Below are 24822 nucleotides of genomic sequence, written 5' to 3' on the forward strand. Positions count from 1 at the left end.
AATGCAGTAACGCAACAATAGCTTGAAGTCGAGCTACTTTATTTATGGCATGTATTCTGTTGCGTCTTTTAAACTTGCAATTTTGACCTTGCATTCCTAAATGCAATGCTAGTGTTTTTATGACCTCTACAGGCTTCATGTTGGCTTGAAAGCTTATCAAGAATTGCTGCGGACACTGGCTGCCATGGACAGCAGTCCTGACGAAGCTGTCAGAGAAGCAGCTAAGGTTTTGAAAGGTTCGTGCAATGATTTTCAGTTCTCTTAGCTTCATGAGTTTTACAGCTAAGATTATCTTAGTGTATGTAGTGGCTTGTTTCAGCCCACGCATTTTTACTGTTGAAGATAGTCTGATCGTCTAGTGTCAGTCTAAATATCAGCAGTGCAGATTACACTCACCAACCCATTTTTTTGGACTCGCTAGTGATCGCGAAAATGTCCGAAAAATTGGGCAGTCCAAAGAATTAAATTTCATAAAAAAAATCACTTTACTTCGACTTCTAATTGCAAGTACGGTGGAGGAGAGGGTGAGTAGTTTTGTGCACATTCTGAAGCTTCACATGATTCTAAATCTCTCTCTGCGATCATGTGCACAGACAACAGGCAAAGACTGGTTTCATGAGCTTGGCATTTGTTGCCCCGCTGCTGCGGGCAGTGCGCTGCGGATAGTGCGCTGTGCCTATGGTACGGTACGTAGGGTTCGAAATGAAAAGATAAAGATGGTGATAAAGATTAGAAAGAAAAACCAGCAAACTTTTAAAACAAGCACTCCGTTGGCGTTTCCCTTTGCAATGGGCCTACTGACAGTATCCGAAAGCCAATCTCGGAACTGGTGGCATATTACTGTGTGCACTCAGCTGTGGATTGCATACAATGAAGGGTGTTTTGCCGTTCATCAGAATGCTTGTTTTGACAGTGTTGCGATTGAGCAGTCGGGGATGTTGTGCATTTCATTGCTGGTACAAGCTTCTCGCTTTGAAAAGCACCCTTATTTTCTTCTACTCGCCATCTCTGTGAAGCTGTATATGCCTCCCATGTGCTTCGCTGCTGCCTCTTTGCGTATTCGGGTCGAAAGGACTCAGTGCGGATGGATTCTGCAAACTTGACTGCTATTCAGATTTGTGCAGTGGACAACGTCTGAGAATGATACAATCTCACGACCATACTTGTGCAGTGTGCTAACTTGCTCACAATATCAGGCCCAGAATATCTTTTAGCTTGAATTCCTCTTTATTCGATCAAGTTCTCGATCCTTCTTAAAGTCTGAACTTGCAAGATCGCGCTATACTCATTACTTGGTGGCTGAGCTATTGGTGGCAGTCATGCGGCTAGTGCAAATGTGCTCTGAGAAATCAAGGAATCAGTTGTGATGCATGCGAAATTTCAGGCGCTCTTTTACATAGGCTCTATGGGACGTGTGGTGTGGTAAATTCACCTTTACTTGCATCTGTTAGTAAATTTTTGGACTCAGTGTAAAGCTTAATTGCGATGGAGGTTAAGTGGCTGGCTTAATATCTGCTGCATGTTTGTGGCTTTGCATTTTGCACAAGGATGTTCAGTTAGGAGTGGTGAAATAGTGCAATGGACTTCTCAAAGATTTTTTTGCTAATCGGAGTCATGCTTCTTCCTCTAGGAACAATCTTTTATCTTCCTGAGTACAGGGAAATTGTATTGCACCTGCTTTTGAACTTCAATGAATATGTACAGCCTATGTAAGTATACTGCATTGAAGTGCTTGTTGTTTTGGAGATTTGTTGGTTGCCATGGCTGGGCATCAGAATGGCTTGCAATTTTATTAACGGACGGGGAGCTCATTCTGTGTATTGCACTCTTTTTGATGGGTTATTCATATTGCAGATCTATGGTGGAGGAGGTAGAGGGAAACGAGCAGAGGGACATGAAATCTCACACTTTACGTGATAATAGATGGGTGTCATTTTATGCTGCAAAAAAGCATAGTCAAGTGCTGCCTGCAATCATCTGTTCATTCCATCGGGGCAGATTGGGGCAAATCAGACAACAGACAGTGCCATTTTTCCAATTTGTCAGTGCTCTGAGAAAAGTGGTCCAATTCACTTGGTGTGGTACTTGTGGCGCTAGAGATCAAAAGCAGGAAGAAGGGACGAAATGGTATTGGCACTTTCGGGGCTCATTCCGGGATGTTTGGACAAAAAAAAATTACGGATGCGGCAATTAGAGCAGTCAGATGTCTTCTACCAGAAGTTGATCTCTATGCCATCTTATCTATAATCTAGAAAACTGACGACTTCAAGTGTTTCTTACAAAATACCTTGGTGACAGAACAGAATAAAGGATTATTCTGGCAGTCATCTTTGCTTAAATTGGCCTCCCTATCTTTTATGTTAATCTAGCTCTTACCTTCGAGACTTGGTGGAGATGGTTCATGTTTACATCAAGATGCTCCAGCACTTTGCTAAAGGCCATAGACATATCATCGTAAAGCAGAAAGGCAAGGCACATCGACAGCCAAAGAAGCAGAAACCAAAAGAGAACAGCCAAGGTGAGTCGGTGAGCTGTAACGCAGTGCTTCTGTTTGATTTGACCTGCCTTGAAAAAGTACCGTAAAAACCGGACTATAGGTCGGACCGGAATATAGGTCGACCCCCTAACTAACCAATTCTAAAAATGAAAAAGATCTTTTTTCAATGGGAAAAGTACCGAAAGACATCCTTACTTTGAAACAAGTACGACTCGAGAGGTTGCACAATGGTGACAGTATTTAATTTCATTTAAATGCTGCTTGTATGTACACCCGGCAAATTTTTTAACAATATCGCGCACCAATCGGCCCGCGTGTTTGTTTCTGGCACAGGCAAGTACGGCGCCGTAGAGCAAAGCCCTCCTCTTCATGAATCGCCGCAACCAGGATGGCGAGCCTTTGAATTGCGCCCTCGTGAGTCTAGAGGCACGCGCGATCTCTGCCGCTTTCACGCGGATGCATTCGGCAGTCACAGGCAGCGATCTTGCTCGCAGCGCAACGTTTCCTTCCTATTCTCGATACACTACGCAGCTTCTGCCTCCGCCAGTACTGAATGCTCTTTTCGGATACTCCAAATTCGCGCTGTGCCGCCAGGTTCCCGTGAGCTTCCTCGTACTCAATCGTGTTTTTCTTGAAGGTGACGGTAAATTGCCGTTAGCTTCCGCTTTGCATCTACTGAAACGCAAAAAGCTGGCACTGCTGCTGATGGCGATGGTGATGGAGGCTGTTTACTTCAGCCACCCATTGTTGCAAGACTTCCGTATTTTTTCTGCCAATGACCGGTATATAAGACGGGGGTCGACTTTTCACCATGGTTTTTTGAAAAAAAGTTCGACCTATATTCCGGTTTTTACGGTAGTAAGGAATGCATACAGCGATCTGATTGTTGTGCCAATTGTGCCAAACTGCACCAAAACGCAAAGCCTGCTACATGCTACTACATTATGACAAAGTATGAGTAATCTGCGCCAAGTCTGAGCCAGGACTGCTTATTTCTTCAAGAACAAAATTCACGGGCGCCGCATGTTATCTTTTGAAAAGGTATGCATGCTGCATATCATGCTGGCCGTGGGCTTATTATCACCCCGCGTAATGAAAACTGAGGAGTGAAATAGGCCCACAGGGCGCAAGGATTTACGTTGATCATCCAGTGGTGTGGAGGACACGTTGGAAATGCGCACGGCACAAACATTCACGAATGGCGCCAGTCTTGACCACGTCCTTGCTCGGCCAAATTGGCGAAACGGCAAGCTACCATGATGTTCTTAGTGGGTGTCAATTTTGGGGTTCGTTTCATTGCTGTGTCAAAAAGAGGCACTCCCGGATAATTTATTTCACTCACGTCGAACTGTCTCCCTGCTGCACGTGGTTCATAATCTCGAGCACATAGTCAACTGCATGCAACTTCAATTTTGCATCGCAGCTGTTTCGCCTTGCAGGCGGTGTCATATTGGGTAAGAACAACGCACAACGTGTGTGAAGCCATTCGGATGCGACGCTGAAATTGAAACTTTTGAGCATATGACTGGGCTGGATGCGGTGGCAGCATGCACTTCGTGCTGCCGCATACAGTCCGGTTGTTGCGAGAATTATTGATTCTGACCACAAGATAACATTTTATATTGTTTTTCATTAGTGTAGTCCACATTCCGATACCATAAATAGCATCCGCGGTGAGCTATTTGCTCATGCTTAGATGGCCTTGAAGAGCGAACTCTGATCACTGCGCAGGCATAGTTGGGTCCCCGACTGCCCGCAAAAGCGGGTCACACTGTGCTAAAACTATCTAATTACTCGATTCTTCTCTTTTACATTGATTTTCTTTTCAAACACAGTTACTAGGAATGGCAAAAAGATGGTGCACGGTGGTGCGCCATATTTTGCTGTATATGAGTCGCACCGAGGAAAATTGAAAACAAAAAATGCGACTTATACACCGGAAAATAAAGTATCAATCTGCGCCAGACATTCACTATTCTTTGCCACAGGCACTTTTGGCTGCTCCAAAAGCTGCTCTACGCTGACTATGGCCAGTCACATCACTGTGCATAGTCCCTCAGGCCAGGGTAGGATTTCCAAAAAAATGAAAGTGAAGCCTTTTTTTGGCTTTACTCCATTAATGTTTGAGAAGCAAAAAAAAAAAGTTATTTGATACAGACTTCGCGAGATGCCTTTTCTTCTGAGATTCAAAAGCACTGCTTGAAAAACTAAATTCGTGTGGTCTTTCTTTTCCTCTTAGGTAATGCTGTTAGTGAAGAAGTACTGCAGCAGCATTGGTTGGAAGTGTCATGTGGAATTGCTGTGGCAATTCAAGGTGAAGAGGAGCTTCCCAACGATGTTGTTCCCTATGACTCAACATTGGACAACACTGAAGATGAACAAAAGTATGTACAAGATTCTTGCAGTCAACCACAGAATATCCATGGGTGGTACTTGGTTCCACCATGCACGCCTGCTAAGCAGTTTAAATTTGTACGCTCAGAATTGGGCCACGTGTATAACATACAAGGCTGCTGGCAAAGACAAAGATGGTGACGAAATTGTCTTTTCGCTGCTCTTGCGTTCGGTTAACTTTTGACTGCAGGTTTACAAGTCCTTTCAGTATTAATGGTAACAAAGTTGGAGCTTTAAGAATGATTACTCCATAATTATGCATGACAAGCACACTTTCTCCCATTTTCTAACTAGCTTTCCTCTTGGCTTGTAATGTCCAAAAGTAATTTTCACCTTTAGTAGAGAAATACCTCACCAAAAGAATTTGTCTTTTACCTTTGATATTAATGGGGTCTATACCTTGACTCTCTGATGTAGGTTGGGTGTATGGCAGGTGCTGGAAACTGTAATGAATTTTTAATGCGTTGCTTTTCAAATAATCATTGTCAGTGGTCCTTCTGCTGAGATATGCTGATATCTGCATCACTTGTATGTTCTGAGCCAATGACTGAACGCTTTCAACAAACCCATGTGAAATAGTTTACTAATCCTTTTTCCGAGCAGCTAGTGGTGTTAATTGTTTTTGGTTTTAACTCAGTTTTAGCTGTGCAAGAGAAACATGTCATTTTGGTTGGGTAGCTGATAAATACCTTGGTTTGTGTGCTATAATAAACTGATTACTATTGTCATAAAGCTTTGTAATGTGTAAGCATTACAGTCACTGACCAAGTCAAAGTACAAACTATTTGATGTTTTGGAACCCGTACGGATTCCTTGTTCACAATGAGGCTAAAATGGCAAGCAGTTGAAACTTAGATACGCAGAATATGATGTAATGATTGTATGTGCATGAGTGGCATCGTCCCTTCCTTCCGGTTCATAGTATCAGGCGTTGTTTGGATAAATGATGACTCAAGCAAAAGGCGTGTCTTCAGGTTGTGCTCTTTGGATATGATTGCAGCGTTGTCCTAGTCGATATCATGCGTTTTCTCGTGCACAAGCTGCATTGGATTGCCGAGCACTAATACCGGAAACCAACGCACACAGGAAAGTACTTAGACTTTAATTCAAGTCACCCAGTTGCCCACAAAAGATCCGTTGTGTCGTCTTTGGTGACGCGTGCGACGTGAAGCTGCAAAGAAAAAGACGATTTGCAAGCCGAACTCCAAATGATATGCCGAGAGCTTTTGTCTAATGGCTATCCCGACCATTTTGGGGAAAGGATCCAAAAACAGATCTTGCAACTGAGCTCTTGCCCCGCCGGCCGCGGTGGCTCAGTGGTTAGGGCGCTCGACTACTGATCCGGAGTTCCTGGGTTCGAACCCGACCGCGGTGGCTGCGTTTTTATGGAGGAAAAACGCTAAGGCGCCGGTGCCAGTGCACGTTAAAGATCCTGAGGTGGTTGAAATTATTCCGGAGCCCTCCACTACGGCACCTCTCTCTTCCTTTCTCCTTTCACTCCCTCCTTTACCCTTCGGCGCCGCGGGGTTTAGGTGTCCAAGGATATATGAGACAGATACTGCGCCATTTCCTTTCCCCCAAAAAACCAATTATTATTATTAACTGAGCTCTTCCAATTGTAAGGTTTTCACCGCCACTGCTGGCATTTCGTATGTACGTGTTCTAAGTGAAGCTTTATACCGTATTTTCGCGGAGTACACATTGGACATGTGCCTTCCAGCAAACTTCGAAGTATGCTGGTGAAAGTCAAGAACCCCCTGCCAGATAACCGCTTTCCCTGCGTTGTCTATCGAATCCCGTGTGGTGATTGTAACCACGTTTACATAGGCGAAACAGGAAAATTCCCCAGAAGAATGAAAGAGCATCAGCACGATGTCGAAAACCACAAAGTGGCTTCCAATGCGAATGCCAAGCACGCACACGAGAAAATGCATTATATCAACTGGGACAGTGCTGCCATTATATCCAAAGAGCGTAACCTGACGACACTCCTTTTGCTTGAGTCATCATTCATCCAAACGATGCCTGATACTATGAACCGGAAGGAAGGGACGATGGCACCAGCGTACATACAATCATTACGCCATATTCTGTGTATTTAAGTTTCGACCGCTTGCCATTTTAGCCTTATTGTGAACAAGGAACCCATACGACGTTCCGAAATGTCAAATAGTTTTTACTCTGATTTGGCCAGTGACTAATATACTTTTACTTCTACTAATGCCTGACCAGACGAACTCTCTTCGAACCCTTGACTACTTTGTAATGTTTGTAAGTGCATACTGAAAGCCTTCACACACAAAGCACACAGCTTTATCACTTAGTTTGGTTGCGCTTGCCAAATCTAGTCGCATTTCGCATCACAAACAATGTGATAAAAGCCTTGTGCCAGCAACTTCAAGCATGGACAAACAAACATTGCAAAGCTTTGTGGCATCTTTTTATCCTTTAACTTTCAGGGGCCACTTCTTATCCAGTTGTACTAATGAAGTACAAACAGTGTGATGTTACTTTACTTTCTCTACAAAAGACCCATAGTAGCAGTTTATTTTTTTGATTAACTCTAATGTGCCTTGTGGGACCTGCAGAAGTCCTATGCACTCTTGGGAGCATTTGTTATATGGTGTGCTTGTACGATATACTTTTGCTTCCTATGAAAAGTGTATTTGCATATAAACAACGTTTTACATTGTTTTTAACTCAATTCAACTTATTTCCCTCTTAGGTTATGATGGGCTTGAAGAGAAAAAAAGCCTCGCTAAATTAAAAAAATGCAGTGTATTAGATCCTGGGATAGCTGGCAAAGGCTGTTATTTGTTGGCTGAGGCGTGTGCATTCTACTGCTTGATTTGTTGCAATCTGAGCATAAAATTTGTCTTGTTATTTTTTAAATTCATGTTTAGCATAACCAGGTATGTAGGGAATAATTTGGTGCAAAAATAGGAAATTTGAAAAAGATTAATTATTTTGTTTTCTTTCCTTTCCAAGTTTCTCTAATTGCCTTTTGCTGTTGTGCTTGTTTTCTCTGTGGTTGTAGGCTTGACGCCGTGTCTCGAATCCGGACAGCACTCTGGGCCCGGGAGACGGCCAAGGCTGTGTCTTTGCTACGAGCAGCACAAGAGGTGTGGCCAGGTCACGACATGTTTGGCTGTCAGGAGGATGAAACTGAGTTTCAAGCACTCAAGGACATCTTCTTTGCTGACATGAAGGGTGAGTCAGTGCATGAGGTTTGGGTTGCTTGCTACAGGCGAGGCTAGCCTTGCGATTATTACTGCTGGCATTTGATCCGCCTAAGTAAAACTTCATGTAAAAAAACAAATGTCACCATTTATGGCACAGTCCTGTGCCCTTCATGTATCATGTACAGCCATGACGGAGGAAGATTAGCACAATAACGTCACCGGAGTGATGAAAATTTCACCGGGTGGCTGGCACAGCACCATGCTTCGCGAACACTCCTGGCACTTTCCTTATTGGCCTGTTCATGACTGCAGCACTGAGTGTTGCTGTCTGCCACTCTGGTGGCATGTCACAGTGCTGATATTTTTTCGTTGTGACTGTACATGTCTAGAAATAGAATTTTTCAGGCTGCTGTTGCCTCCCATTGTCGCTCATCTTGCTGCTGAGGCTGTCCAGCCAGGTCTGGAGCAAACAAGTGCAGCTCATGTAGGGTATGGGGCATAGTTGTCTTAGACTGTTGGCCAAACGTCGCTTGTGCACCATGCAGCACTCGTGTATTGAAATGAATAACAGTGTGCGTACTCTCCAGCATCATGTTGCGCTGTTGGGGGCTATCACGGTAGCGCAGCCGAGTTTCCTTGCAGTTGGCGCATCTTCCATGCGGGGTAGGCTAGCCAAAGAAGGGTGGTAGTGGAGCAAGCAAAAAGATCTTTATATAGAGTCTGCGGTATTTAGAACATAGCAGTACAAGGGTTCAGCATGACAGTTGACAGCATTGTGGATTTTCGAGATGGCGCTCCAAAGACCCGGTCCTTGCACCTTTTTCTCTCGCTCCTCCTCCTGTCACCGCGCTTGCATTTATACCCATGGTGGCAGCATGTGGCGGCTTGCCGACGTCACTACAGTCGTGACGTCCATTTCTTGGATGAGCAGTTCCAAAATAAGTCACTAAAAGCACACCAGTCGGCCCGCGACTTTTGAAAAACAGTTTTTAAAAATTCATAATAAATCTTCGGCTCCATTCCGAGGATTGATACTTAATGTGAATGCTCTGTAGCATTCTTTCTAACCATTAAAAACATTTACAGGTGACTTTGAATTCACTGCATAATCCTTTTAAGGGGGGATACGGCAATTAAAACTATTTTTGTTATTCATGCATGACATGTTATCAAATTTGGCACAGATCTGCAACTTTTTACGCTGATTTCAGAAATGCAATTTGTTTTAAGCTAGTTGGTCTAGTTGTTGAGTAACTGCAATTAACACCCTTGAAAAGTCATCCCTGGGATGTTAAATAGTTAAGAATTAAGTGCACAAGTTGTTTATGTCTGAATGTTTACAAATCCCATGTTCTGTCATAAATCTATTAGTAGTTCTTTTTTTAGATGGCCAGTACTAATGGAAATAAAAGCAAATAAGCATGGATATATACGTACATGCATATATACAGGAATGAGTGATGGCAATCGCATGAAACTGAAAGCTGAAAAAAATCAACCTTAAAGCCAATTCCCTCTTTTGCCTTGTTTATTGCCATCTATGCTTTTGTTTTTGGTCAGCAAATTGCGCATTGCAATGAACCGAAGCTGTGATCGTCTGATCTTTCCACTTATGATGCTACTAAGATGATGTTGCTCAGTCTTCGGAAACCCGCGGAATTCATGATGTGCCGGATGCATCAGAAAGCATGATTTGCTCACAGTTTTTGACGATGAGAGAATGAAAATTTTCTAAATCTGTATCATACCTTTCTATAAATTTGTGTCATGAGGCGGATGAAGACCAGAGGGTTACGAAAAAATAAACTGAGAAATTGAAAATTTTGACGCAATTGGTCATTTTATTTGTCGTGTCCCTGTTTAAAGATGGTATTCCATACTGTACCTACATCCTTTATTATTGGAAATGATCTTGTGGGTTTGGTATGCTTGAAGTGAGGTGCTGTTCGTCACAAAAAACTTTGCTGGAACTGGGGGGGTGGGGGGGTGGGGGGGGAGTGAGTGGACAGGCAGTGTGCTTAGTGGCTGTAGCCAGAGCAGAATTGGAAGGAAAAAAATTGTCATCTCCGCTCTTTTTCATGAAAACTCATTGAAGTTAACTGCATGGAAGGGTGAGCAAGTCCCAAGTTTGTTGGATAAGGCGATAATGTGTTTTTTTACTACTTTGAATGCCTCGACTGTGGCTACTTCTCTGCAGAAAAGCTTCTCTAGGAAAGTTGTTGCTGTGACAGTGTCTTAGAAGCTTGACCATTTAGCAAAATTTCTAAATGAATGCACATGGTCTTAGGGCCCGTTGAGCATAAAGTACTTAGAACAGGTATAGTAAAAAAAGGGACAAATTTAGTGGAACCGAAATTTTAACGTGATAGTAACACTCAACACTATCCATCTCTGGAGCTATCGATGTCCTATGGAGCAAAGACTGAAATTGCAGCATTAAAGAGGCTGCAAAACGCTTTGTTGGAATTGCAAAAACCTTCTGAGCATAAAAAGACTCTATGATAAGATTAGTCTGCCGTTGGGTCCCGTGGGGCATTTCGGTTTCAACGCAGTATATACGGCGCACATGATCCAGTTTTGGCAGTGTGGTTCCTGCCCCTTGTACGTGCGTTCTGTTCAGTCCGGCGGCCTGCATAACGTGGGACTATGCAGCTACAAGTGACGACGAGGATGACTGACAAACCACACCGGCTGAGCACATCAAACGCCAACATGCTTGTCGTTGGGAAGTTGGACGCATTTGACCCGAGTACACCAGAGTGGGCGGAATACCGTGAGCAAGCCGAGCTGTACTTTACCGTTAATGACATCCTGAGCGACAAGTAGACAGCTGTGTTTTTGACATGCTGCGGCCCTGAGACTTATTCCCTGCTGAGAAACCTTCTAGCACCAAGCCCGCCTTCTCAAACAGGACTGACTGAAATTTTCGCCATGCTGGACAAGCATACGCACCTCGCGTATCGGAAGCAACAGTGAGTTTCAAGTTTTTCTCGAGGCATCGGAAAGAAGGAGAGACTGTGAGTGACTACATTGTGTCACTGAAGAAATTGGCTGAAGACAGCAATTCGCAACATTTCGAGAGTCCATGTTGCTTGTCCAGATTGTGAGTGGCATCAGCAACGTGACCATGCAGACTCGGCTGTTGGAAAAAACGGATTTGATTTTCGGAACTGTGAAGGACACCGTCACAGCTATGGAGGCTGCACATAAAGATCCACACTCATTGAACACTCAGCAAGCACAGATACTATCTGATGAAGCTCAAGTGCATGCGAATGCTGTTGCCTCGGGGCACAATGATAATGGTTGCTTCCGTTGTGGGGGAAGTCATTCTACGTGTCGGTGCAGGCATGGGAGCAGGATCTGTTGCAACTGCTGCCAGAAAGGGCACCTTGCAAGAGTTTGTAAATTTCAGGCGGGAAGAAGAAATCACTGGAGCGGGTCTGGTCGCATGCACAATGTGGACGACTTGCCTGTCTCGGCTGAAGAGCACGAAGCTTTCGATCTGTGGACGCTTGGAACAGCTAGTTTGAAGTCTATGCGCCTTGCAGTGGTAGTCAATGACGCGACGCTTGACATGGAGTTGGATACCGGCGCCAGTGTATCAACCATTAACGAGGGCAAGTTCAACGAGCTTTTTCCGACGACGCCATTATAGCCATCACGTGTGCAGCTGCGGAGGTTTTTGGCGACATGAAACCTGTCCTGGGAAAGCTGGAAGCCATTGTTAAATTCGGCGAGAATGAATGTCGGCTACTGCTGTTTGTCATGAAGGGGGCGTGACCTACGCTGTTTGGAAGTAGCCGGATGAGGACCTTCAAGCTAGGCATCATCCAGCCAGAGGGAGTTAACGTCGGGAAGTCTGCAGAAGACGTGGTGAGTCAACATAGTGAATTCTTTTTGGCGTAGCTAAGCATGTTTCTTGGCATTGCCGCTCCAATATCTGTGCAGAAAGGGGCGAAGCCGCACTTTGTCAATGTGTGGCCGATACCATTTGCTTTACGGGATCGGGTTATTTAAGAACTGCGGAGGACGGAGTGGGAAGGGGTTATCAAATCCGTAAAAATGTCTCAGTGGGCCGCCCCCAAAGTTCCTGTATTGAAGCGCGATGGCCGAGTTCAGGTGTGCGGTGACTACAGGACAGCCATAAACCTGGTGGCTGTTATCGAGTTGTACCCCATTCCGAGGATTGAGGAACATTTTTCAAGATTGATGGGGGGCGAGAAGTTTACTAAGCTGGGTTTGCAAAACGCCTACCACCTGGTCCCGCTGAATGAAAACTGCCCAAAGTTAATCACCGTTAACACTCCGAGAGGTTTATTCCACTTTACAAGGTGGCCATATGGCGTTTCATCAGCCCCAGCTCAATTTCGTCGAGAGATAGAAAATCTTTTGCATGACCTTGACCATGTCGCAGTGTATTTTTATAATATTCTGGTCCCGGGAACCAGTGACCAAGAGCATTGGGAAAATGTGGGCCAAGTTTTGGACCGCCTGAAAACCGCGGTACTGCGATTGAAGTTATCCAAATGCGAATTCTTGAAACCAGATGCCTAGAACGAGCCATATCTTTAGTGCAGCTGGAAACCGCCCAAACCTGTCTAAGGGCGCGTTCACACTTGTCCAAAAATGCTGCGAGCGAAGCGGATTCCGCTGCTTTTGACGCCGACCAGGGCGGAAAGCGGCACGGCGAGTCCGATCGGTCCAGAACCGATTTCCGCCGCCGTAAAAATTTCGTGGCGGCAAACATTGCGGTGCCCTTCGAAGCAGGACCCCTCGCTTCGTACTGAATTCGTCGTTGTTGCGTCCTTTTTCAGCGTGTTCACTGGCCATAAATGGGCCACCGGTCTTTCGCTTCGTCTCATCCTCCTATAAGAAAATGTATAAGTGATAATTTGCTTTATTTTTTTTATTTTAGAGTGGCGATTCTGCTGCTACCAGGCTTAAGCAGTACGTCGGTTTGTTCACAGTAATGGTCCCCGTCCTGACTAGTAGATGGCGCCACTAGGCCAGGCTTATCTCTGCTAGTCTGTTTGCATATGCTGAACTGAAAGCGGGAATGTACCTGCGTTTAATACACGTAAGTGTGCGAACGGTTAGGGTACACACACAGCGTCGATTTATGCTCTTTTCTAACCATATCTGTGTACGCCGCGAGTGGTGACGTGGCGGCCGGGAGGTGTGTGGAAAAGCAAGAAACAGCAGCGGCACAGCGGTTCCGCCTCGCCTGGGCGTCAATAGATGAGAACAGGTCCTAGTTCTTCCGGCGAGCGAATCTGCTTCGCTTGTTGGATTTTTTAACAAGTGTGAATGCACCCTAAGACTGAGGCCGTGCTGGAAGCCCCTGCCCCCGAGGGTTTAAAGAACTTCAGAGCTACCTTGGGTTGGTTAATTTTTACAGAAGGTTCTTGCCAAACCTTTCTGCACTATTGCACCCTCTCAATAGTCTGTTGGTGTCAGGAACACCACGGCACTGGACAACTGATGAAGAGCTCGCTTTCCGGAGAAGGAAAGAGCTGTTGGCTTCTGCTGCCGTATTGGCACTTTTTGACCCAAGAAAGATAACTGTGCTAGTCACAGGTGCATCTCCCTTTGGCATTGGGGCTGTATTGGCTCAACGAGCGCTATCTGGAGAAGAGCGGCCCATTGCTTTTGCTTCTCGCAGCCTGGCAACCGCTGAGAAAAACTGCAGCCAGTTAGATAAGTTGAGACTTGTTTTTGGAGTCACTAAGTTCAAGCAGTGCTTGTGGTGCCGGCATTTCAAGGCAATCACGGACCACAAACCGCTGCTCGGCCTGCCCGCAGCAGACAAACCATTTCCAGAATCCTGTTCTCCAATGGTGCTAAGGTGGGCCTTGTTGTTGTCTGGGTACAGCTTTGACCTGAGGTACAGGCCGGGTTCCCAAATTGCACATGTTGATGGGTTAAGCCGGCTACCTCTGCCAGCTGCCGGTTTTGTTGTTGACTGCCACGCTTGATGCTTTATGCTTTATGCGTTTTTATGCTTGAAGGAGTATATCCAGGGGTGCTGTCATCAAATTCCATTGCAGCAGCCACCTCCAGAGATCTGGTGCTGTCGCAAGTTAGAGCAGCATTGTGGTATAAATGCCAGCTGGACTTAGGGTCGGATGGAAGACCATACGAGGCATGCTTCCACGAGTTAAGTGTCCAAGGGGACTGTGTACTATGGGACAGCAGAGTCATTGTTTCGAAATCCTTACAAAGTGAAGTTCTCCTGTTGCTGCACGAGAGTCATTCAGGAGTGTCCAAAATGAAGGTTCTTGCACATAGCCATGTATGGTGGCCTACCTTGGATGACGACATAGCAATAACCATTCAAATGTGCCGTATTTGCCAGGAGCATCAAAGAGTGGCACGACCGTTGTCTGTCATGTCTTGGCCATTTCCGGAGAAACTGTGGTCGTGGTTGCATGTGGACTATGCGGGTTCTCACAGGACCACCTATTTTTTTTATTGCATTCGTTGTGTTCTTAAAGTGGATTGGAGTATTTTCTGTCTCCACACAGTCCGCCGAAGCAACGATTGCATGCATGCGAACTGTGTTCACAAACCAAGGCCTCCCAGATGTGGTGGTGTTGATAATGGGCCTGCATATACCATTGAACTCTATTCCACATTCCTCAAGAGAAACGGTGCGAGGCGAATGCTGGTGCCACCATATCATCCAGCGTCGAACAGTACGGCTGAGCGGTGCGGCTGAGCGGACAGTCCAGACCGTTAAAAACAAGTTGTGGAAAGCTGGCCCTGGTGATATTCTCACTCAAATTGCCCGCATGCTCTTGACCTACAGGTCTATGCCTCATGAGGTCACGAGTTGCTGCCCTTCGGAGCTGTTGCTGGGGCGGAAGCTGAAGATGGCGTTGGACCTGCTACACCCAGACCTCCGGACCAAGGCGATACAGAAGCAACTGAACCAGAAAATCAGATGTGACCAAGGGACAAAACCCAGGTTTTTGGTCGTTCTGGAGACCAGGTGTTCACAAGGAACTTCTGTCCAGGACCCGTGTGGCCGCCTGCTGTCGTCACCGAGCAGTGCACCTCGTCCATGGATGTTCTACTGGAAGATGGATGGCGCTTAACTCGACACCTGGATCACATCGGGCAGCCTCGCCAGAACTTGGGTTCTGACACCCAAAGTTTCCAGCAGGCCCGCAGCTCCGAACCTTACTTCTCCAAGTTTGGGCACGGTGCCGAGGCAGCTAACTCCAGACCACCTGGATGACACCGATCCTAGGCAAGACCCTGGTGAAGGCATCCGAGGGAATTGAAACCCACTCTCACAACATCAACTACTCCTGTTTTGTGTCGAAGTACCAGAGTGCGACGACCTGTTTTGCACTACTCACCTTAATATTGTTTGGCTTCTTGTAGTAAAGGGGGGAGGGATGTGATAAGACTAGTCTGCCCTTCGGTGCCAGGGGGCATCTTGGTTTCAACGCAATAAATATGGCGCACACGACCCGGTTTGGGCAGTGCGTTCCCCGCCCCTCGTACGTGTGTTCTGTTCAGTCCGGTGGCCGGCATGATCCGGAACTACGCAGCTACAGCAGGCGCAGCTGTTTAACTGCTTATGGCTAAGATTTTGCGGGCTGCTTTGCATCTGCACAATTGCGAGGGGTCAAGAATTGTCCCTAGCTGCCTACGAGGCTTTCCCCCCCCCTTTCATCATTCCTACTGCACTGGGGAGAGGGAGGAAAGAACTTTAATCGGATGCATTACTAAACCCCGGTGAAAGAAGTCTTAGGGTTTTAACGTGGTTAAACTGAGTAGACTTGCGAAACCATGTGTTTGGCCTGATTGGCTCATGGTTTTTGCTTTGCTGGTCATCGAAACATCTGGCGACGATATTAGACTCGGGTTAAGCTCTGATCGAGGTTAAGCTGATCTGATCTGTTCGCACCACAGCTGGAAGTTGATGAAGACGACGTGCAAAGCGCAGGAGTGTGCTGCAGCTTAGCACAAGGCGTTAGCACAAAGAGTGCTCTTGTGCAGTGGCCAGTGACGCTGATCTGTTTGTGCCGCTGCAGTTTTGGAACCCGGTCGCGCCATGATTTATTTTATTTCTGCACCTTCAAGGCCAGGTTTGCCTCAAGATTCTTGGTTGTGTTTGACCCGTGAAGTAGTGCTTTCACACTAAAAGAACACTTGCTTTGCTAAAGCCCATTGGCTTCTTCTGAGTCTGAGGGAAGCCAAACACTCTGGGAGAAAGGGGAGGGAAGGGGGAATGATGGGAGACAATGGCAGCATTACATGAGTACTGCATTCTCATTGGCACTTGCTTTTTTGTGATGTTAAAGGGATCTGGTTAATAGCTGTTCCTTGCTGTGACGATACAAAAGTAAGATAGTAGTAGAAAGGATGCTACAGAAGTTAAATGAAAGCCAGAGATTTCAATGAGGCACAGGAAATTGAGGGCTTAGCAAAATCTTATGCTCTGTGCCAACATTTTCTGGAAATGGGGCAGAAGCTGTGGAGCCAAAACACTCCTGTATTCCTATGCAGCAGAATATAGTTTCTGCTTGCAGTGATTAGTTTTCTCCTTAATTGTAGTGTGTTGTCAACATTTGTTATTCAGGTCATATTTCTGACAGAACTGCCAACTTTTAGCATTAGAAAGTCAAGGAGAAGACTGTTTTCTTGATTACCATGAATTTGCTTGGCACATCTTGTTGCAAGAAGCTTCTATAGATGGTGCCAGCTACTGAGTGAAGATACTGCTGAAAGGGCTGTGCGCCATGCGGTCAGGTGCACCATCACGCGGCCGAACTATTTGGCGGATTGACATAGTCACGGGTGCTCCACCCTTGTAGCCTTCCTTTCATTGCCAACATTAGCTGTTGCCTAGTGCATAAAGAAATGTCAGGCCGTGATGTCACGGAGATGCGGCAGCACTGGCATCAGCAGTGACTTTCACTGTGTAAGCAAAAGCTACATCGGCTGTCTGCATTGGTTCTGCCACGTTTGTGTGTTTTTGAGCATAATTTGCAATATGCCGACAAGTTGTGGTGCGGTTGATTGCGCCGCAAGGCACAAAAGGTGAAGCAGCATCAGTTTCCACAAGTTTCTTGTGTTCAGATAGGGGCGAAAAAATTGAGCAGTGCCTTTGGAGTGGGACAAGGGACACCATCAGTGATGGATCGGCTTCACAACCTTCATTGAAATATTTGTGGCTTTTAATCTGCATGTTAGCTCTTCAGTTGCTTGCTGCAAGAATCAACATCTACAGCTACTTCATAGTTTGTCATGCTTCCAACGCGACAAGTTTAGACACGATATTATATGTGTGTGTGTGATTGTAAGAGGAATGGTGGGATGGTTGTTGTCAGATCCCATTCATTTACGCTATAAGCTCAGCATCTCTTTGTGAAGAACAGAAAGACGTAAAAGCTGCTGCCAGACACCTTCAGTATTCACAGCGAGCTGCTAAGCAAGACGTTGCCGAAGCAGCACTGGACTTGGAAGTAGCATGACCAATATTTTTCTATAGTTTATTTTCACCTTAGCGAGCTTCATCAGGTGTCTTTTTCAGCACTGATCCTAGAAAGTGACTAAACGTCACAAGAGTTTCGGCAGAGTCACGCAGTGTTATTTCCCAGATTATCTGAATTTTCTTATTGCGAATTGTTCAGGACCTGGCGAACATGCGAAATACCACTAAAAAAGCCTCTTTGGTAAAGCAGGATAAGTCACACACTTGAATAGAAATTTTGAATTAAGAAGCAGAATGACTTTAAGTATCTAGTCCAGCAGAGTGAAGGTAATTTTCGCTTGAAGTTTGGAGAAAATGTTTATGTATGCACTTGTGCAGCGTTCCCAAATCCAAGAGAGTAAATGGACAGCATTCTTGCAGACCTCCATGTGTGCATTACCAGTGGAGCGAGGCCTCGACTCCCGCCACAAATGTCTGTTTCATTAAGCAGAATGAAGCATATTAAGTTGGCAACACACTCGACAATGTTCAAAGAACAGGGAGGTTCCATTTGCCTTATACAAAGTAACTGTATGTGTGAACTTTCCAGTTATTTTTCATGTTCTCTGGAGTGAAATGGCTCGAACGAAACAGGAAACATGTAGCACATCACAAGGTTTATTATGTGTGATAAAGCTGCTTTGCATCATCTTTCTTATATGCACTAGCAATCATGAAGTTGAGAACTGTAGATGATTCCTTTCTATACTTCATGCTTTCTCGGTCTCATGCAGTCAGTCAAAGCAGTTGCCAGCTGTAGCTGCACTGTTACTCGTTGTCAACTAGGAATGGAGAAGGAAGCTGATACAGCGCTACACCTGGGCGAACAGGTTGAAAAGCGCATAACTACTCTACAGGTATAAACAAAAATATTTCTAACCACTGGCGACATGCACACTCTGAAATATTTGCACACGCGATTTGGTTTTGAAGGCAGCGTCGCTTTGTGCAGTATAGGCATGCTGCATTCTTGCCTAAACTTCTTGTCGCTGCTTATCACAGCGCCGCTTTTGTTTACAAACATGACGCTTGTCCATAGGTTTTGTACTGTTGATAGAGCATTTGTATTTGGCTTAGTTGTTCCTGCACGTATGGTCTAGTGATGCGGGTGAGTGTATTTATTGTCCTCTTTATATGTATGTGTTTCGGGGCCTTTTTAAGATAAACAAGTCAGGAAGGTGTAAATTTGGGTTATGATAAGATAATTAAGCTTAACACGAATAGCCAAAGTGTCAAGTTCTGTAAAAGCATACAGACACCTTTAGTTAACCTGGGCTGGGACTGGCACTAATGAGGATTTTACCAAAGGTATTTTTTTTTTGCTCTCGGAATGAAAATTTTAGTACAAATTTTACATTTCGTCATCATGGCTTTTACCCTACAAATGCTGTTTTGTTATTTGGAATGATATCAGTGCAGTATTTGCTAAAAGCCTTGTGGAGCACTCTTAAGACACGACATTTGTGGAAGGTAGGTCCGGGGTTCTGATGGATCTTGCATGGACTTTGCCTGACTCACCTTGATTGCATTTGCTTCATGATAATGTATGCCAATTACTTTATTTGAGGGCCTTGAGTATTAGTATGTTCATGATGTTATTTTAAATTCTCATATGGAATGCCTAAGAGTGCCAGCATCGTGACTTGTTCTCTGACCTAACATATTCATGGGTCCTGTGAGATGCACACCTCTGTTCTGCACGCATGAAACCAATTCTGCTTTTTCTCCACACCACAAGACTAATCTGCTGTACAGGTCTCACCTGCAGTGATTTCTTAGCCTCCCAGTCAGTAGCTGAGTGTGGTACTGACCAGTGCTCTCACTGTCTTTTAATAAATGCAATTTCTCTTCGGAAGGAATTGCAGTGCTAGCCGTTAGTAAGAGAAGGAAATGCCAACCAGGAGAAAAGCAAGAAATGGAGTAAGCATTCTGTCTTCTTAACAGCACATCATTCTTTACTCATCTACTTTCCTGATCAGGGTGGCATATCTATATTAACCAGACAATTTCATTACCTTCTGTCATCTTCCTTTTATTAACGCTATATACAATAGACAAATTGTCCATTGTATGTAGCAGTTTATTTATTTAGATAAAAGAACTGAATAATGTTGCTTCATTCTAGTGACATTACTATTACCGAATGTCACTCCTCACTGTTTTTATGAATGATGGGGAGTCCATTAAAGAAAAATAACATAATTGTAATAGTGTAGCAAAGAAGCTTAAATGTAAATTAGACTGCAGTTGGGACAAAGACCACAGAGGTTGCAGCACAGTGTATGTGCATTGTCTTTCTGTATATTACGGTCACGATGAACAAACTAGCTCTTAGTTCTGTCTTAACAAAGAAGGAGCTGGTATGGTATACCTATCTTTTCAAGGATTTAGGTAGAATTATTTTAATATGAACCATTGTATTGTTTTAAAATGACATTTTGAGAACTTCATGTAGCAAATAATCTTTCCTTAGGTACTAAAGCGCTTCTGCCATTAGGAACATTAACTTAGGAATTGGTCGGAAGGGATGATATGCACAGTGGTTCCATGACATGCATGTTTCCATGTGTTGCACATAAATCAAAACTCTGCATGCTTTTCTTTGCCCTGTTCTGAGAGATGAAGCAGGCAATACATACTTTGTCTTCGTCCTGCTTTGCTTCACTTGAATGGTGCCAGAACTGTGAGTAGACACTTTATTCAACGTGTATATATATATATATAATATAAACATTCGCTGCATGGTAGAAGAAGGAAACAAGTAGACAGGAGCATTTTAATATCATGCTGCCAAAACCACTTTCCTTTTTCTTACAAAAATACTTGCTTTGTATTTGTGGATCCTCAGCCTCAGCATTTTGATAAGCCCAATTCAGTTAACCAGCTGTAGAAGATGAAATGCTCCTTTCCTCCTGAAATCCTAGGACTCTACAAGCTCTTTCCTCTCTTCATGCACATTCACTCATACTTAGAGCTGAACGTCAGCTTTCTGCATGCAAACACTGTTGTCTCTGGCATTGTCTCCCTGTGCCATCACCTTTCTTTAGTTGGAAATGTCTGCTGTGAGCTGGAAGGTGTCCACGTCGCACGAAAAGAGGTCTTTGGCACAGGAGGGAGGCCCACTGTTACGGAGTGCGTGCTCAGTCTCTGCAGTTACCAACATAGTCACAATTTCTGGCAGTCCACAACGAAACAAAATGCTGTGTGGTAGTCGATGTTCACATTGGTTATATACACACCTGACCACTGCACCACTCACTGTCACTTAAGGAGCGAGGAATGAGCTCCTGCAAGTGCGGTTCGTTGGGCGCGTCTTGAGGACCTCCGCTCGCCACGGCAAAGTAGAGCTTGTTTCGTATGCCGCGCTGCGCACCGCTAGTCCTCACATCTACCGTGCCTTCTGACACAGTCAAGATGTTCACTTCATCGTGTTGGGGACGGTAGGAAATGCTACTGCTTCTCTGAATGCGGGCGTACCGCTCACGGCATCCCATGCAGTTTCGTCGTGTCTGCAGGAAGAACACTGTTGTCACCAGAACAATGAACAGTATAAAACTGCAGCCGGTGATAACAGTCGAAGTCACTGTTGCCTTCTCTTCAGTGTTTGGCTCTTGCTGTTGCTTTTCGGCGACAGCGGATGCAAACAACAGGCTTTCAGGCATGTCGAAGGGTGCAGAAGAGTGGTTAAGTCGTGTAGTTGACGATGCTGTAACGGCAGTTTCAGATGTTGGAAGTTGCCAGGCTGCACTTGTCACTGCTATTGCAATGCTCTTTCCATTCACCAGTGTAGGAGAGGTGGTGTTAGGCCACCTTCGGCTAACAACTTCATGCATCACTGCTGTCTTGTTGCTTGATGGAGTAGCTGTAGATTTTGAACTTTCTTCGCTCTCCTTTTTGTCCTCCTCTTGCTCTTGTTTTTGAGTTGTCTGGGAATGGTTTGCATTGGGTGCGGGTGTCTTGGGAGCAACATGAAAAATGCTCACCACATTGGTCGACCGTAATTTGCTCTCTTCGGCCATTTCTAGGTTCGTATTTCTGGTAGTAAGACGCACTAATGGCAGCGAAGATGCAGTTGCTATTAGACCTTCGTAGAGTGATGTCACTTCAGGACCATTTGGGAGTGGTACTCTTTTGACCAAACCTGATGCCCTTCCTTGAAAAGTGGGAGGGGCCTGAGTGGTGATTTCAGAGAAGTCTTCCTCTTTCAGCAGCATGATTGGCTTGAACTGCAATGTGGCTGGAGAGGCGCATCTTATGCTATAACTGCTGTAAAACTGTATGCTTGATGTCTTGATCCATTCTGAGAACCATTGTACCTCAGACCCACAGTGAAATGTGTTTCCTCCAACTTTAAGAACTTTCAGTTTTGGGAAAAATGATGGAAAGTCTGGCCTCAGCTGTGTGAGTTTGTTGTGCATGATGTTGAGCTCTTCAATACTTCTTAAGCCTTGTAATGTCCGAGTTGATTTGATTATGTCGGCTACCAACTCGCTGCTGTCGTACATTTCAAGCTTGGTCATACTCTTCAGTGGATCGAAAATGTATTCTTCAAAATCCACTTTATTTGATACTCTGGACATCTGTAGAGTCTGGAGTGAGTCGAGCCCTTGGAAGCAGTGGGGCTCAAGTACCTGCAGTAAATTTTGAGAAATGTCCAGTGTCTGTAGGTTGGTGAGGTTGCTGAAAACATGGTTTGGCAGAACTTGAATGAGGTTTGCTTGCAGGTCAAGTGTTCTCAGCATGACAAGGTCACACAGAGCACCCTCCGAAATGTTTCTAATCTGGTTTCGTTGTAGGAACAGCTGTTCCAGGCTTGAGAGTCCAAGGAAGCTGTGCGCCTGTAGTTCTGTTATCAGGTTCTCCTCAATGTAAAGGGCAACAAGTGTTTGTGGCAGGTTCATGGGAATTCTTGTTAGCCGGTTTCCATTGAGCCAAAGCCTGGAGAGGTATTCTTGCCGTCCGAGTGCATCGTCTTCCACATCTTCTATGGCGTTGTCATCTAGCACGAGCAAACCAAGATGCGGATAGCTGTCCAGGTCTCCAAGAGTGACATGAGTAATGTTGTTACGGCTCAGACGAAGGTCCCGTACGTAGCGTGTGAGGCTCTGTGGTATGCGTTCGAGACCTATGTGTGAGGCATCAATGTACTGGAGCCGCGAGCCGAAAAAGTTTAGCCGAGACAGGCTTGCGAGTGGGTTGTTGCTGAGAATGAGGTGCCCAAGGTTTGGCAGGTTCTGGAAAGCAGCCACATCGAGGCTGGAGATGAGGTTTGAGTCCAAGTTCAGGTACTGGATTTGGCGCAGGCCTATGAATGTGTAGGTATTTAGCTGGGTAAGCAGGTTGCTGTGAAGATTCAGCTGCTCTAGGTTGCCCAGGCCCTAGTGAAGAAAAGAAGTGTACAAGTACAAATTAAAACATGACCTGTTCTGGAGGTGACTTGCAGGCAACTACTGAGGCGCCAAAAACTAATAAGCATCACAAGTAAGGTGCTTTATGCTTTCTATATTGCAGTGCAAATGCTTGTTAAATTTCTTGTAATCATAACGTATTCCAGGCCCGTAGTTGCCACCTCATTTTTTATATTGCTGCATCCATGTCAGATAATGTGCTGCAATTTGTTTACAAGAGGAGCATATACCTTGCATGCAATTTCTGCCATTTACACATCTTTTGTGCATGGTATCACTTATAATTGCTTGACAGTGTTTGTTCGTCAGATCACTTTACTTGAAAGAAAATACTTGTCAGGGCCATTGAAGTCTATTATAAACAAGCATGCTTCTTTTGGAACAAGGCCCTCTGATGTACAGTATTTACGTTGCGGCTCTGTACTTAGCTAGTACAAATGATTTCTGTTGTTTACTTTTGTAGCAGAAGCTCAGAGGTATATCGTCAGTGTAGTTAGTCAGTGTTGGTGTAGCATGTTGTAACACAAAAATCTCACGGTAACTTGCTGGTTTATGAGAATGTGATCAAGGTGTGCCATATGGATGTTGTGAAAAAGGTTCGAGGGTTTATGGTGCGCTGGTGATGACTATGTTGTGAAAAAGGTTCGAGGGTTTATGGTGCGCTGGTGATGACTACAGCTTTTTTATGCAGATTAATTCAGCAAGTTTCGTGTGGTATATCATGGGAGGTGTGTAGTTCACAGATCTCGCTAAAAGCAGATGGCATGTGAAAATGGCGGACATTTTTTGTCAATGGCGGCTATGGAGGAACAGCATACTCCTGCTTTCTTGGGCATCATTCCACAGAACAGCTATTACTGTACAGCCATGCTTTTAAAAAAAAAAATGACGCATCTTTACAAGCTGCATCAAATGGCAAGAAAATCCATGTGCAGTACTCTTGCCTTTGAAGAATCAGATGCCTTTGCAAGAAAAACTCAACTAGGTGTCTTTCTGTTCCTGACAACGCAGTCCAACACACTAAGTAAGCACATCGTGCAGACCTCAAAACCATAACGAGGGGAGTACCATAAACAGTGGTATGTCAGATGCAACTCAAGAATGCAACAGCAGGGGAGGCCCTCCAACCAATGGCGTCAGCTGACTGTCACGACGTCACGGTAAACCCCATTTCACAGAGGTACCTGCCAGCTACTACGATGTCACACTACGAGATTAGTTGCAACGTCATGACAAACAGTAGACTCCAATGGCTTTGACGGGCATTTGCCACTGCATTCTTGAGTTGTATCCATCTATAGGGAAAAACTTAGTTTTGTTCACAACTATATTGTACCTTGGGGAGATTTTTATTATCTTTGTATTCACTGCGCCAGCAGTTTCTTTTTATGATCAGTGAAGGTTATTCTGGGCATCTGTTCAATCCCCAATGCCGCTTGGCACCCATTGGTTTCCAATGGTACAAGCTTTCCCTTAGCCTGATGCTCAGCTTCTTTGGGATGAAATGCTTAGAAAACAAGTCTTTGACCCCACCTTGTGTGGGGGAAAATACCTTGTACCATGGCGTTTTTTGGCCAAAGTGCCCTTGCACCATAAAAATTCATCATCATCATCATATTCTGGGCATCTTGAATTATTTTGAGAGCCAAATACACATAACCTTCATTGAGTTTGCATACTCTGATATGTCACTATGTGTGTTTTCCTCTTATTCGAGCAGGTCACATATTATAGAGCTTGTTTTATAAATTATTCCTATCTTGAAGAGAGAGGGGGCATGAAACTTTGGCCAAGTAGCACTGGTAGCAGTTGTTGTACTTGAGAAAGCTCGAACGCCCCGCCGCGGTGGCT

General features: G+C 44.9%; 2 protein-coding genes across 3 annotated transcripts in view; one reads left to right on the forward strand and one right to left on the reverse strand.

Annotated features, from left to right (window-relative positions):
* The window catches only part of timeout (circadian regulator timeout), a gene marked incomplete in the record, with an annotated part of 289956 nt that overhangs the window by 18119 nt on the left and 247015 nt on the right, over positions 1-24822 (forward strand). The window contains 5 exon segments of the mRNA XM_077669310.1: positions 133-236; positions 1631-1709; positions 2370-2518; positions 4737-4881; positions 7929-8101. Of these exon segments, the coding sequence (XP_077525436.1) occupies positions 133-236; positions 1631-1709; positions 2370-2518; positions 4737-4881; positions 7929-8101 (650 nt within the window).
* Positions 20246-24822, reverse strand: part of LOC144136736 (uncharacterized) — a 116862-nt gene continuing 112285 nt past the window's right edge. For both annotated transcript variants that reach the window (XM_077669311.1, XM_077669312.1), the window contains exon 5: positions 20246-22941. In XM_077669311.1, the coding sequence (XP_077525437.1) occupies positions 20791-22941 (2151 nt within the window). In that variant the 3' untranslated portion in view covers positions 20246-20790. The remainder of the gene's footprint in view (positions 22942-24822) is intronic.

This window comes from Amblyomma americanum, chromosome 6, assembly GCF_052857255.1.
Source record: "Amblyomma americanum isolate KBUSLIRL-KWMA chromosome 6, ASM5285725v1, whole genome shotgun sequence".
Taxonomy (NCBI): Eukaryota; Metazoa; Arthropoda; class Arachnida; order Ixodida; family Ixodidae; genus Amblyomma; species Amblyomma americanum.